At 38.3% G+C, this 16222-nt stretch overlaps 1 protein-coding gene across 7 annotated transcripts in view; it reads left to right on the forward strand.

Moving 5' to 3' along the window:
- The window catches only part of LOC127431439 (phospholipid-transporting ATPase IB-like), a 102219-nt gene that overhangs the window by 74931 nt on the left and 11066 nt on the right, over window positions 1-16222 (forward strand). For all 7 annotated transcript variants that reach the window (XM_051681829.1, XM_051681825.1, XM_051681826.1 and 4 more), the window contains 8 exons: window positions 3685-3868; window positions 4110-4220; window positions 8205-8279; window positions 9451-9573; window positions 10037-10115; window positions 10212-10273; window positions 12994-13050; window positions 14096-14203. In XM_051681829.1, coding sequence (XP_051537789.1) covers window positions 3685-3868; window positions 4110-4220; window positions 8205-8279; window positions 9451-9573; window positions 10037-10115; window positions 10212-10273; window positions 12994-13050; window positions 14096-14203 — 799 coding nt within the window. The remainder of the gene's footprint in view (window positions 1-3684; window positions 3869-4109; window positions 4221-8204; window positions 8280-9450; window positions 9574-10036; window positions 10116-10211; window positions 10274-12993; window positions 13051-14095; window positions 14204-16222) is intronic.

Genomic DNA, 16222 nt, shown 5'->3' on the forward strand with positions numbered 1-16222 from the left:
TGAATAAGAAACATGTAAGGTTCTGCACTATTTCTTGGTCACTAATCAAATAAGCACATTTGTGAAACTGACCATATTAACTCCTTTGTACTAAAGGTCACATTTCCTTGCTTCTATTGAAGTGCACAAGATGCTCTTTGGAACATTCTCAAATCAGGTTTTACACAAACTTGTGGAGTCAGTGCATCTCAAATGCATGTTGTCATTAAAGCAAAAGTTCCAACATTCAATTCAGCTTTTCACTTGAATTGTTATACTGATAAGACAATTTCTAATTATTGTTTTTTTATTATTATTAAATTAGAAACAAGTAAAATAGAAGCATTTTCACATACTGACTCAGACTTTGAACCATACAGCATAGCTTCAAAGTGTGTGTGAAAGTCTTAGAATGAGAAAGTCTGCAGGGAAATGATCTGCGTGTGTGTGTGCATATTCTCCATGCATGGTTTCCCTAGTTCACACTCTGTTTGTTTAAAGAGCTGCTTTAACCTTCTTATTTTCTGCTCAATTCCACCATGAAGAACATTAGCCCACCTTTCATCTGCCTGCTTCCTCAGATCTCTCCCCAGCCCGCTGTGAGGGATAGAGTTATAGTGGAAAAAGGGTGGAATCGATCAACACAGTGACTAGAGAATGTAGTTTGGAGAATATTTGTCTTTTCACTGCAAATTTTAGATTTTTATGACTATACCATGCTTGCACCATTTAGAAGATCATACATCTCTATACAAGATTGAACTTTTATGGCCAACTCTGAAACTTTGTATAGCAGCACTTCTAATATTACTGTCTACTTATGATGAATTGCTTGTGTTGTAGCGTCACTCATTCTAAGTCACTTTGGATAAATGAATACATGTAAATGTATATCAGTGGTCATTAATTTTCCTTAGAAATCTAAATCATGTACCACTCCTGCCATAGGGGAATTCCATAGAAAAAGTGAAGCACAGTAGTTTATGATTACATGTCTGCTGCACTTACAAAAAGAACTGTGGTGTTACCATGGTACAGTGATGGTACTAAAATGGTAATACAGTGGTACTTTGATGCATATCATGGTACATGAATATGGTGATTAATAAATACCATGGTATTACCATCTGATACTATCACTGTACCATGGTACCACCACAGTTCTTTTTTATATTAACATGGTACTACAAACATAGTACATGTCCTGTACATAAAAAGCAAAACCATGTACCATTGTATCATTTGCAAAAATATCGTTAAATTTTTTTTGTTAGTGTGGATTGATTTTTTTAAATGAAGTTGCCCATTCAAAACATTACAGTTTTTCTCAATCACTTTGGCTCATTTTTTGAAACAGTCTTAACATTCTCTGAACTGTAAGTGCAATTGTCACAACTGTTTTATGGGACATCACAACTCTATTGCATGTCTGCAAAATGTAGTAACTCACCCAAAACATTTAATTCATGCTTCAAAACCTAGTTATTGTGTCAGTAAATTGGCCAGTGCCACCAAAATGAAAAGTTTTTTTGTCATCGTTTGAGCCGTACTGGTCAAAATGTTCCGATGTTTTTTCACAATGGCAGTCAACCCTGGGAATGTTTATTATATACAAATTTCATTTTTGTTCTACTTTTTTGTTGACACTGTCTGCTTACTGTACTATACAGGAATATCAGTTTTGTCTAGCTGAATGCTATTGTGTATCACACTGAGCTTTTAATATACCGATTTCAACAGTAGGTAAAAGTTTACTGGGAAAAGTCAATACTGTACAATACTGTAGTACACAGAAAAAGGATATGCACAGTATACAGTAAATTTATTTTTGTAGCAATGTGTTACATGTAAACAGAAAAGTCACATTTGCATGTCCATTTTTACACGTTTCTTACATGTAAAGTTATATATAATGAACAGAAAATTGCCACAAAATGACATCCATGAAAAAAATAAAATAAAAAAAACCTGCAACAACGAAAAAACCTGCGGTAGTAAACAATTGTACCTCCTCACAGTATGTAACAGTACAAGTTCCAATCTTCTTGGTGGAAATCCTGTTGCTCTTGTTGGTGTGGCCAGAGATTTAGCAGACATCACAAACATTCCATCTCATATATAATTATGGAACATACATGTATGTCTGACAGATAATTGAATGGATAATTTTGCATGTGATGGTCACATGATGAAAGAATATTTAGAAGTTGTGAAGTGTATGACAATTTCACTGAGAATCAACTCATCAGTTTTGATCAGCAAGCCATGTGCATTTATTTATTGTGCAAATTGTAGAAAATTGTACTTACTCTTTTGCACACATTAATGAATAAGAATTCAAATCTGGTGTGAGTAAGAAACTAATTGTTTAGAGATTTGTACTTGATGTTTTGAAAAAAATAATTCTCATTCGAGAATTGAGCCAAAGCAATTAAGAAAAACTCTAAGAGGAAGCTCTTATGCTGCAAAGTTTGGCGTTTGAGTAGAATGATTGACTAATTCCCCTGACTAATGGAGCACCTCACTTTGGTTGCATCACGTTTCTTTTCAGCATCTTGAACCTTAAATGCTGCACTTTAAGTTTAGTTTTGAAAGCTTATAAAATAAAGGGAGACCCCTGCATTCTTTTGTGATCCATCCAGCTGTCTTTGAACTTAAAAGCGCACCCTATGTGAAAGCCTCCTACTTATTTTTTGCTGCCTCAGCCTGGTCTCATGAAAATTACGTGACCGTGGCAACATTTTTGCAAAACTAAATTATGTGCCTTATTACACATTTGGCTGCAGTTTCCTGGTGAAGTGTCCAGCAGGGGGTGACAAAAGTGAGTAAAAATGGTGTTGTAATCAGACAAGGTATTTAAGGTGAATTTACCTAAAACTTTAAACTTAACCTAACCAATAGTGAGCTAAAATTAAGTGAGAGGTAAACACAAAACGGGCAACTACCCTTAATCAATGCCTAAACCTAACCGATATGTCAAAAAACAAATGAGAATTGAAAAGCACATTTTCTGAAGCAACAAAGTGATCTTGTGTCGCTTCTATGACACTTTTGTCTCACGTGTCAGCTTGCGTGCTTGTCTGGTCTCGAACCACGGTCTTTTGAGTTCAGAGTCCAACACTCTATGACTATAATACAAGCATTAAAATGTATTGTTTTTCAAATGATGTGTTAGAGTAAAAGTGTGTCAGTATCATAACATAGCAGTATGTGAGTAATAGTGTGAAAAATAAATGTTTATAAAGTCATAATCAGCCGTTGTAGTGATTTGTGTTGTTGCACCTCTAGTGTTAATTTTACCAGGAAATTGCGATGAAACGTGGAATGCAGCATGTAAATGTCAGTTTGCAAAAATGTTGTTACAGTAACATTAATTCGATTTGACAAGGTTTCGTGAGTGCACGTACTGAGATTGAGCTGACTGCCCCCTGCTGACTAGGAAACGGACATACATAAAGCTGGTAGCTTAGGAAGCATGATTAATTGTTAATTTTTTAACAAAATATTTTTCTACAATTAATCGCACTAAATGAACGTGTTAAATTGACAGCCCTATTTATAATACACCATTCGAGAAAAATCTGAACTTGTGCCTTGCCTTTGTCATTAACATAAGAGCCATTTAAGCTCGCTGTAGAGCCAACATGTCTGACAGTTTCCTGATATGTAGTGTTACTGAATTAAACTATTGTATTGTGCTTTCAGGGTATCTCCACTGCAAAAGTCGGAGATCGTGGACATGGTGAAGAAGCATGTGAAGGCCATCACACTGGCCATCGGAGATGGAGCCAACGATGTGGGTATGATACAGACGGCACACGTGGGAGTGGGCATCAGTGGGAATGAGGGCATGCAGGCCACCAACTCATCTGACTACTCTATAGCTCAGGTCTGACACAGCACAAGCACATTCATGTAATTCATTATTCTCTGGCTCACACACACAAATACACACATCTCAATGCCTCATCTTTAAAAACTTAATTAGACTACCACAACACAAAACACACAGCAGTCTTCTGCCCACAGCGCTGTTGTATCCGGGTAGCTGCTCCTGCAGTAATGGTTCACATGTGTTCCTGCGGGCAAACTAATTCCTTTCTCAACCTCTTTCTCTCTGTCTCTTTTAGTTTTCCTACTTGGAGAAGCTGTTATTAGTTCATGGGGCTTGGAGTTACAACCGGGTTACCAAATGTATCCTGTACTGTTTTTATAAGAATGTGGTTCTGTACATCATAGAGGTATGAACATTTACCACAAAAACAAACAAAAAAAATATACAGAATGTGTGTGTATGAAACACTTTTAAAAGACAAGTTCACCCAAAAATGAAAATTCTGTCTCACCCTCCAACATTTTCAATCCCTTCTGACTTTCTGTCTTCCATGGAACACAAGACGAATGTTTACAAAGCTCATAAATAAATGGGGATGGTTGCCATCAAGCCCCAAAATAGCTTAACAAGTGCCAAAAAGTAACATGTATGCAATATTCCTAGCCTTCTGAAGTCATATGATAGATTTGTGTGAGGAACAGATTGAAGTTTAAGTTGCTATTTGTGAAAATAGTTTTAATGTCAATTATATATATGCAAAATGAGAAATGCGAATGAGATATGAGAGCTATGGCGGAGGAGGCATTTTGTTTGGTCATTTTTAGAGCTCAGTGACATCCATTCTCGTTCACTTTCATTGTATAGAAAAGAGCAACCAAGTCATTCTGCTAAACTTATCTTTGTGTTTCACAGAAAAAAGAAAGTCATACAGGTTTGGAACGACATGAGGTTGAGTAATTGATGACAGAATTTTCCTTTCTGGATGAAATATCTCTATAAAGGAATATTCTGGGTTAAATAAAAGTTAAGCACAATCGACAGCATTTGTGACATAATGTTGATTTCCACAAAAAATTATTTTGACTCCTTTAAAAAAAAAAGGAAAATTTGAAGTTACAGTGAGGCACTTACAATGGAAGTGTGTGTTTTATAAAAGCACTTGGATTAATTCTTCTGTAAAAACTCATGTAATATTTGAGCTGTAAAGTTGTTTAAATCATAGTTTTACAGTCATTTTAGGATTTTTGGGTTTGTTGACATTACATAGTCATTACAACAAAGTTGTAAAATTGGTGATAACACAGAAAAGGTTAGTAAGCGATTTTATCACACTAAAATCATGTTAACACGCATATACTTTTGAAATAGTGAGTATTTTAATGTTTACAGATTGGCCCCCATTCGCTTCCATTGTTAGTGCCTCACTGATGTTTGCTCTTTTTTTTTTTTTTTTTAAGAAAAGGAGGGGCAAGTCAAAATTTATTTTTGTGGCCACAGTGCCACTAATGTCGATTGATCTTAACTTTTATTTAACCCAGAATAATCCTTTAAATTACATAGTTTTGCCTTTTATAATGTGTTCAGTTTACATGGCATGAGTTCAGTTAACTTTTTAAAGATAGTTATCAAATTAGCACACACACACACTTTTTGCCTTTCGCTCTCTCTAGTGTCCCACACAAACATGCACACACATTCTTTTTCACTCCTTTTCCTTGCGTCTCTTTCACACAGACACACTTGCGTACATTAAGTAGACTGCTTGCAGCTGTTTGTGGAAGTGTTTGACAGTGATAAATGAGATACCCCCTCTGGTCTCTGCTTTCCATCACACAGACAGACAAACATTTGCTCAGCTATCTACTGTAAATGGTGACATACTATAGACTTCTATTGTTTTCATATAAAGCTAACTACAGTTGAAGTCAGAAGTTTACATACACTTAGGTTGAAGTCATTAAAACTCATTTTTTAACCACTCCACAGATTTAATATTACAAACTATAGTTTTGGCAAGTCGGTTAGGACATCTATATTGTGCATGACACGAGTAATTTTTCCAACAATTGTTTACAGACAGATTGTTTCACTTTTATTTGACTATATCACAATTCCAGTGGGTCAGAAATCTGCATACACTAAGTTAACTGTGCTTTTAAGCAGCTTGGAAAATTCCAGAAAATGATGTCAAGCCTTAGACAATTATCAAATTAGTTTCTAATAGGTGTACTGAATTGGAGGTGTACTTGTGGATGTATTTTAAGGCCTACCTTCAAACTCAGTGCCTCTTTGCTTGACATCATGGGGAAATCAAAAGAAATCTGCCAAGACCTCAGAAAAAAAATTGTGTTTTCCAATTTCCAAACACCTTAAGGTACCACATTCATCTGTACAAACAATAGTATGCAAGTATAAACACCATGGGACCACGCAGCCATCATACCGCTCAGGAAGGAGACACATTCTGTCTCCTAGAGATGAACGTAGTTTGGTACGAAAAGTGCAAATCAATCCCAGCCCAAACAGCAAAGGACCTTATGAAGATGCTGGAGGAAACAGGTAGACAAGTATCTATATCCACAGTAAAACGAGTCCTATATCAACATAACCTGAAAGGCTACTCAGCAAGGAAGAAGCCACTGCTCCAAAACTGCCATTAAAAAGCCATACTACAGTTTGTAAGTGCACATGGGGACAAAGATCTTACTTTTTGGAGAACTGTCCTCTGGTCTGATGAAACAAAAATTTAACTATTTGGCCATAATGACCCTTGTTATGTTTGGAGGAAAAAGGGTGAGGTTTGCAAGCTGAAGATCACCATCCCAATCGTGAAGCATGGGGGTGGCAGCATCATGTTGTGGGGGTCCTTTGCTGCAGGAGGGACTGGTGCACTTCACAAAATAGATAGCACCTTGAGGAAGGAAAATTATGTGGATATATTGAAGCAACATCTCAAGACATCAGCCAGGAAGTTAAAGCTCGGTCGCAAATGGGCCTTCCCCCAAGGACAATGACCCCAAGCATACCCCCAAAGTTGTGGCAAAATGGCTTAAGGACAACAAAGTCAAGGTATTGGAGTGGCCATCGCAAAGGCCTGACCTCAATCAGATAGAAAATTTGTGGGCAGAACTGAAAAAGCATGTGCGATCAAGGAGGCCTACAAACCTGACTCAGTTACACCAGTTCTGTCTGGAGGAATGGGCCAAAATTCCAGCAACTTATTGTGAGAAACTTGTGGAAGGCTACCCAAAACATTTGACACAAGTTAAACTATTTAAAGGCACCGCTACCAAATACTAACAAAGTGTATGTAAACTGCTGACCCACTGAGAATGTGATGAAAGAAATAAAAGCTGAAATATATCATTCTCTCTACTATTATTCTGAAATTTCACATTCTTAAATAAAATAGTGATCCTAACTGACCTAAGACAGGGAATGTTTTCTATGATTAAATGTCAGGACTTGTGATAAACTGAGTTTAAATGTATTTGGCTAAGGTGTATGTAAACTTGTGACTTCAACTGTATAATTGCTATAACTAACCCTAAACCACACCCTAAACCTAACCCTAACGGAAACATTTTTGCATTATTAGAATAAAAAAAAATATGTAGGTTTTGTCTGATTTAGCTCACTTTTGGGTACAAATTTGTCCACAAACTATAGCTAAGTAAGTACACACACACTTGCAGGCACAGGCAAAGTCACTGACCCCTATCTATAATGGTAGGGTCCATCCAGTTCAAAACTGCATACAAGTTACACTGTCATCCGAGAGCGGTGTTTGTGTGTGCGTGTGCTGGGTAGAGTATGAGTTTTACTGACATGGTCACCGTCCTGTCCATTCAAGCATTTGTCAGCTGTGCCACCCCCCCACCCCCCAAAATGTCAGCAGGTACAGAGACATGCCCCCCAAAGTCAGCCCCCATTGCTCTGTGTGTGTGTGTTGGGTGAGATGATGTTGGTATGCATGAATGTGCATATTATGGGAAGAGCTGGGTACAGTGGACTCACTTTGGGGCGGTAAAATGTTTAGATATCTCTATATTTTTGGAATGTGATTGTCATATTACCACATCTGTCAGGGGATAGGAGTGGTTTGGGGGTCTTACTGAGGATTAACTTCCTGCAAAGAAGAGCTTTAAAGGTCAAAGTTCACTGACTGTCTTTGTCTTCATAGCAGAGACATATGTGTGTGTGCATGTGTATGTGTAGGCTTTTGTTTATATGAACTGACCTGTGCCTTGGTTTATGATGTTGTCCGAAAGCAGCATGACACAAGTTTCCATGTTTCTCTTGTCTTTTCATGTCTCTTTTCTTTCTCACACTATTCTTTATCTTCACTCCTGTATTTTTTAACACATGTTTCCCTCTCTCTTGTCCTCAGCTTTGGTTTGCATTTGTAAACGGTTTCTCTGGACAGATCCTGTTTGAACGGTGGTGCATTGGCCTGTACAATGTGGTGAGTGTCTCTCTCCCACTATCACTCTTCTTATCTCTTTCTCAGTTGTTTTATTATTTTTCAACATTTTAATGACCACAAGCTCTGTTCCAAAACCTAGTAAGCTGCCTACCTAGACAGCATTTTAAGGCAACATAAGTACACTTCCAACACAAGGAATAGAATAGACTGTGACAAGCTCAGTGAAAATATTATCCAAGATGGCAGACGAAATGGTCCAAGATCTCTGCTAAAATTAAAAGAATAGCTGGTCACCAGCATTTTAAGTGTTTTAAATGCTGGTCCACAACATGGGATGCTGGTGCGCTGGTGTTCCAACAAGGCTTTTTGACTAGCTTAACCAGCAAGACTTATTTGGTTAACAAGCATTACCAGAAAAACTATACTGGTTGACCAGCTTTACCAGCTACATTTTGCTGGTGTGTGGCGTGCAGAGTTGCTGCCTACATAGAGCCTTCCAAATCACTTATGAGATCATGTTTCGGATGCAGCCTTAAACCCAAAGTATACTTCGTCAGACTTAAACACTAGGTGTACAGAACGCATGATGCAAATTTCATCTTCAGCAGAGTGCTTGAGCACTGAACGCGCGCACTTGATTTTTTTAACCACACGTTGTGCATGCGTCTGGAATTATTTGCGCAGATGAATGGGTCCACAAGGTGGCAACACTCACATTTGAGCCGTTGCTTTCTCATAGAAGCACTAGAAGATGTAATCACCACTAAACATCAGGATACGAAAGTGGAAACAACAGCAGTGGATGTGCACGTCAAGAGCGAATGAGGAGGTCAGGAGATACCTGCATTTGTATAACTCGTGTCTGAAGGAAATTAAAGACATCTTTATGTGTCTAAACTCCTGATGAGAAATAGTCCAGTATCTCATAGCAGTCGTAGTGGGCATGCGCTAACCGCTTGTCTATACGCGTACAGTCAAATTAAGTATACTTTAAAAGGGTAGCGTTTGACTATATGCAGACTCTTAATCGTACGTGTCAAAACTGAAGTATACTCTGGGCTTTAGAAGCTAACTATGTAGGCAGTAGACAGCATGACAGCACACTAGGGTTCGGAACAGAGCTATAGTTTTTGTTTGATGCATATGTATGATGTTCTACAATACTTTGATAATTGACTTTAATAATCGAGTGTGTGCATATGTGTTTCAGATCTTTACAGCACTCCCTCCTTTCACGTTGGGAATATTTGACCGGCCTTGCAGTCAACAGAACATGCTACGATTCCCTCAGCTCTACCGCATTACACAGAATGCAGAAGGTTTTAACACCAAGGTATAATACACACACACACACACACACAAACACACACATTAATAGACAATAATGGTCATGCATAACAACAGATACTGAAGAATCATAAATCTGTCTGTAGTCAGTGTCAAGATTTTTTATGATAGTCATAAAGATGCTTAGGCCAGTTTGTGATTGATTAGCCAGGTCTGATGTTGTTAGCAATATCGTCATGTTGTTTTGATCAGTGGAAACATGTAAATTCTTCACACTGTAACCCCCCCCCCTACAATGTTCCAGCCAAATCTACGCCCTTGTGTGTGTTAGGGGTGATCTGGGGGACACTGCACTAGCTGTGCAATTGCAGAGAAACTGTTTGTGTGGGCTGTGTGTATCTTGGCATTAGACTGTCTTAACTGACTCCTTGCCTCTCTCTCTCTTTCTCCCCCTCTCTCGTTCCTGCTTTCTGTCCCTCCCTTCCTCCTTTCATTCACTCTTTTTCCAGGTCTTTTGGGGTCACTGTATAAATGCTCTCATTCACTCCATTATTCTCTTTTGGTTTCCACTCAAAGTACTGGAGCACGGTAACTATCACAAACTCTCCCACAAACACTTAAAACACTCAAGCGCGATTGTGTAAATTGTTGAGTATCTTTCCTCAACCCCTTTTGTTTCTTCAGACACTCCCTTTGACAACGGCAACAGTGTCGACTACCTGTTTGTGGGGAACATCGTCTACACGGTGAGTCGTCAGCCAATTACAGCATAGCATTTACTGCACCATTGCCCTTCCTGCCAGTAAGAAGTCACACATCATTTCCTTGCTAGTGCTTTTTCTCCATTCGCTAGCCACCAGTGTTTACACAGTAAACTTGTTAATGCCTCTTTTCACTGGCTATTCTTGAAAAAAGTCCTTGTGAAACGATCACAGAACTAAAAAAAGAGAAACCCCAACTGTGAGGAAACTGACCAGAACAGACAAGACCGCTCACAACTGGCCAATGTGTGCACTTCATGGCTGAAATACTACAGTTCAAGTCTGCTATTTAGGGTTGCAACAGTAACTGGATTTTTACATTTTCTGAAGTAATTGTGAGTGATGGTTCTGTGTGGTTGTTACAATGTGGTTGCTAGGGTGTTCTGGGTGGTTGCTTACTGACTTATGTCAATAGATCACCCCCAAATCTCTCTGATATTGGTGCCTAGGTACTGCTCGGTGCCTCCTTCATTGTAAGTCTATGGGATCTTTTTGCTCATTTTACTGTCCGCTAGAAAACAAAACAAACGTCTGATGATAGCTTAGTCAAGTAGTAGCACACTTCTTCTCGCAGAAACATTGAGGAGTTTGTTCAAATCACAAACCATTAGTATGAGCAATAGTAATAGTAATTTACCACTTATTAGCTTAAAGAGATAGTTCACCTAAAAATGAAAATTCTCTCATAATTTACTCACCCTCATGCCATCCCAGCTCCAACAATCACATAAAGGCAGTGTAAAAGTAATCCATAAGACTCCAGTGGTTAAATCCATATATTCAGAAGCGATATGGTAGGTATGGGTGAGAAACAGATCAATATTTAAGTCCTTTTTACTATAAATTGCCACTTTCACTTTCACATTCTGAAAGTGAAAGTGAAGATTTAAAGTAAAAAAAGGATTGAAATATTGATCTGTTTTTCACCCAAAGTGATTGCATTGCTTCAGAAGGCATACGTATATTAAACCACTGGAGTCGTATGGATTATTTTATTCTGCATTATTCGGTTTTTGGAGCTTCAAAGATCTAGTCACCATTCACTTGCATTGTGAGGACCTACAGAGCTGAAATATTCTTCAAAAAATCTTTGTTTGTGTTCAGCAGAAGAAAGTAAGTCATAAACATCTGAGATGTCATGAGGGTGAGTAAATGATGAGAGAATTTTCACTTTTGGGTGAGCTGTCCCTTTAATTTCATGCTTGAAATGGTCAACAGTTTTGTTCTGGCCTTTTAAAAGTTCATCGTCTGGACTAAATGGGTGATGTCACTATTGTTCACACCCCACGAGCCAATTGGCCTTTTTCACATGAATTGGAAACCACGTCACCGCAGGGTAATGCTACTTCCGCTACAGCTTTGCAGCTATTATATTAGTATACGCTTCTTACCTCTTCTGTATGGTCTATTTTCCAACGAGTCACAATATAATGTGCACAGAAATTATCATCGTTTCCCAACTGATTCGGCTACTTGGGCTGCAGTCTCTTTTGAGTTTAAATGCTCAAATGCAGCGCTGGTGTGGTTTCTTCACCAGCTCCCATCTCATTAGCATAAATGAGAATCCTTGCATCTCCTTATCGCGAGAAATTTTAAAAAGATTTATATACACCCAGTGCAGATGCAAAAATACAAATAAAATTCACTATGTCTCATTGTACCTCGTATTAAACTCCCAAAAATGTTAAATGCATTATAAATGTATAAATAATCAAACTAATGAAACCAAGTCATCCTGTCAAATTTGTTTACCTATTTTCATAAATTTTATATAGTATATACACAATGTACATTAACCCCACCATCCCAGTAACCGAGCAGCAGACAGCGATAAGGAACTGTGCAATAAACAATTAATTTTATACTGATTATAACTATATTAATGTGTGCAAAGTGGAGTAAGCACTACATCAGATATTACTGCGTGGATTTACATAGTAAGAACTTTAGCTACATACACTTCTCAAAAATGATTAAAAAATAGTCTCACGAATAAAACAGCTTTGTCTCACGAAAGGGATATTTTTCTGAACATTTCACAGCCATGGTTCTAATCTTTTATTTATAGGGATAATGTTACTATGAAAAAAAAATCTTATTTTACAATTTGAACCGTGTTCTATGTAAAAGACAGATGTATATCTGAGTTGGTTTGGCTTAATTGTGTAAAATACACAGAGTTTAATTAATATTATACCGAAACATTAACTCAAACATTAACTATACCACACTGTGTTTTATGATGATGTCAGGAGTGTGTGTGTGTGTGTGTGTGTGTGTGTGTGTGTGTGTGTGTGTGTGTGTGTGTGTGTGTGTGTGTGTGAGAGACCCAGACTATTAAATACAATATGTTGGAAATTCTGGAGGCAATACTACACTCTAGCCATTAAAACAGTAATGAATAAGTCCCATGGGGAGTGAAGTCTTTGTCTTCTGGAATGTCTATCTGTTCCTTACAGGCTTCTAAGTGTGTATGTGTGCATATGAGTGATTACTTTAAAGGGTAAATGTGTAATTGTGTGTGTTTTAAAGCTGTGTATATTGCTAGAGGCAGTAGTAAGTCGATGCCTTTGTGAAAGCCCTCATCTGGTTTTATGTACTCAAGTGTGTGTGAAACTGTACAGAGCGATTTACCAGGATGATGAGTACATATCATTACTGTTATTTATGACCACTCTCTTTCTCTCTCGCTCACTCTGCTGCAGTATGTAGTGGTAACTGTATGTCTGAAAGCTGGTATGGAGACCACAGCATGGACAAGAGTAAGTCAGTCACCATCCTCCAACGTAAATACACACACACACACTCCTCACAGCTGGCTGTCTGGGCTCAAAGCAATGAGCATCTCTTGCAACTCTTATGAAAGCCCCGTCTAATACATTGAATTTATTCCAAAGAGTTTTTTATATATTTGGAGTGAAAGAAGATCACATGAAGGAACATTCTCAAGTTTGCACATGATATTTTGGATGTGTCCAGTTCTATAGGAAGGTCATATACTGTATATTCCAGGAAGTGCCATTGCTTTAGATAGATGGAGAACATATACTGGTGCTATGTCAGGACATTTCTCTGTCCTGCTTTGGTGTGGGTTGAGGAGACGCTGACACTCCCTGTCCATTCAGCTGTCCACACACCAGCACTTGTGATAAAGTAGAGCCCACTTGGAATTCACACGGTGTCAATTACAAACAGAGAGAGTTTGCTGACATGTTGAAGTCTATATTCATTGAGTCAATACACGGTTTGAAATTGACCATGACCCAGCTATAGCTCTCAATATTAATAAAAAAAAAACTAAAAAAAACTTGACACCAATTTTCATAGTGCCTAACATTTTATTACCAATTGTGGTTATCAAACTCACAATTGCACTTTATTTGTCATAGCTGAGCTGGTGCTCTTGGTACTGTTTTATTTACAAATCAATTTGTGGTCTAACACCAATTTGCATTTCATCTGGTTTCTCTGTAGACATTATAATCTTCGGTCAAAAGATGGTACATCTGACTGTTCCTCTTATTAGATCTGAGCTGGGTATGCTAGGTTTTATGTTTAATGCCCAGCAATATGGAATATGTACAGGCAAAAAAAAAAAACAATCTGACAACACTTCCACCATTGGACTATTTTTTGGCTATAGATTTTTGTTTTGTATTATTGTCCTCTTTGTCGTATGTTACCTTGTTATTGTGTTTTTATGCTAACTTCTGGACCAGCTCACTCTTACAAAAGAAATCTCAATGAGTGTATTATCTTTGTTAAATAAAGCTTACTAAATAACTAATCCTCTCACTCTCTATCCAGTTTTCTCATCTGGCTGTATGGGGCAGCATGGTGCTCTGGATGCTGTTTTTCGCTGTTTATTCTGCTATCTGGCCAACCATTCCAATAGCGCCAGATATGTTGGGCCAGGTGAGTGCAAAACACACACACACACCTGCTCGTTCTCGTACCTGTTCACACACTCTTGTATCTGACTGCCGTCCGGCGTCTGGACCACTTGCTCTCTGGGTGTTCTGTATCGGATTTATGGCCTGACGTCCCACTCCACAGTCCCACTGCACCTGCCACACAGTCACCCGAGCTCCAGGCTTTTATGGCCTACCCTGGAAGTGTTGACTCATGCCTGGTTTGTGCAACACTACAGACATCTCTGTGTGTGTTTGAGTGAGGAACGCTCCATTAAAGTTTTTCCCTGTCCCAACAGGGATGTCCGCAGAGTGTGGGGGTGTGGGGCAGTCGGGGGTGGGATAGAGCTCTCTGAAGCCCCTTGGCCCATTAATTTGATTTGTGTCAGAAATCAGGAATGTGCTCAAGTATCCCTGCAGCTGCTCTCAAAGAGAGTGAGAGAAAGATGGGACATCCCTTGCTCTTTACCCTGCAGTGTAGGCTTTTCTTCCCAGCCGCTCATTTTTTAATCTCTCCATCTCTCCATGTAGGCCAAACTAGGAGAGAGCAGATTCATGTAAATGTTTTTTCCATTACTGTATATCAGTGTATATTTGCGCGTCTGTTTGTCTGAGAATTCAGGAGGGTTGTCGTCTGGGGGTGTATATGCAGCTGTCGTAAAGGGATGCCTCCTAATGGTTTTCGGAGTCTAGCAGATTCCGTCAGGATATCAGCGCTGGAGGATCCATAACCCTCTCCTCTCAGTGGGATCACTTGATTGCACACCGTGAAGTTGCTTCAAAGTTACCTCAAGAAAAATATGATCCTGATGATAAAATTTTATTTCAAAACGCTCTCCAGTAATAAAATCTGGAATACATTTAATGTTTCTCTCATACTAAAAAGCAGAAATAGACAATGACTACATTTAAATGGACACCAGAAAGCGGCCTATTGCAAGAAAGTGACGTTCCTGTTTACATGCACTGTATAAGTCTCTCGTATACATGCGTCTCAGTCAGTAAGCAGCTTTCTCCACTGCAACGTAATTTTCCTGCGACGCTTGTGTAAATAACAAACATGGCATCCGAGGAAGACTTTGCTGTTTTATTCTCCGTTGCTTTGCTTTAGTCCCAGATATTCCAGAGTTCTTGCTGTGTTTGTTTCCTTAACTTTCCATCGTAACCTCGCTGCAATAGTGATATTTTCCTCTTACATAAAACTCTGGGATTCCCCCAATCAACAAGTGCATATACGCTAACTTATGGAACAGTCGATATTTTACATTGGTGTGTATAAATGGGTATAGTTTATATGTGCTTTTCCCACTGTACTCCCAGAAATGTTTAATTCTTTCTGCTGTGTTGACTTGTTGGGCTCCATCATTTGACGTTTGTTCATGCACATGCGCACTCCTCAAAAACGTATTCGCTGCTAATGCTTATTTTGAAAATGATTTGCATCGACCGTGTCCACTAGCTCCAAAATCATCCTTGTTAATGCTTGTGTATTTTTCTTTAAAATATTTTAAAGTGAATTTTGACTAAATATTGTATACTGTACATGCAAAGGTTAGTTTGTCAATTTTGTGTATGACTCATTTGCTATAATACTGTATTATATAATGTTAGCAAATGTTGTTATTATATTATTATTATTAATGTAAACAAATGAGACATACATATAATAATTGGGCCACGTTTTGACATTGAGATGACTGTAACAAATGGCATACACATACTGGCCATCCTGCTCTCTAAGTATCATCATCATCTGCCATTAAAGAAACCTATATAGGTTGACCACTACTAAAGAGGCTACTAGAGAGAATTTTCTGTAGTTTAGAACAATTGGTTTATTTAGTTTTAGCCTTAATATTTGGCCTTCTGGTCCAATTTCAAAGAGATGACTCATTAGGGAAAAAGACACTTGTATTAAAGCACATAACAGAGACAGTGGGGGAGAGGGATAGACAGTAGACAAATAGGTAATTAACCTCTCCCACTAACAGAGGTCAAAGATGACTCAGTCAATCGACAGCTG

The sequence above is a fragment of the Myxocyprinus asiaticus genome, chromosome 41 (assembly GCF_019703515.2).
Source record: "Myxocyprinus asiaticus isolate MX2 ecotype Aquarium Trade chromosome 41, UBuf_Myxa_2, whole genome shotgun sequence".
In the NCBI taxonomy this organism is placed as follows: Eukaryota; Metazoa; Chordata; class Actinopteri; order Cypriniformes; family Catostomidae; genus Myxocyprinus; species Myxocyprinus asiaticus.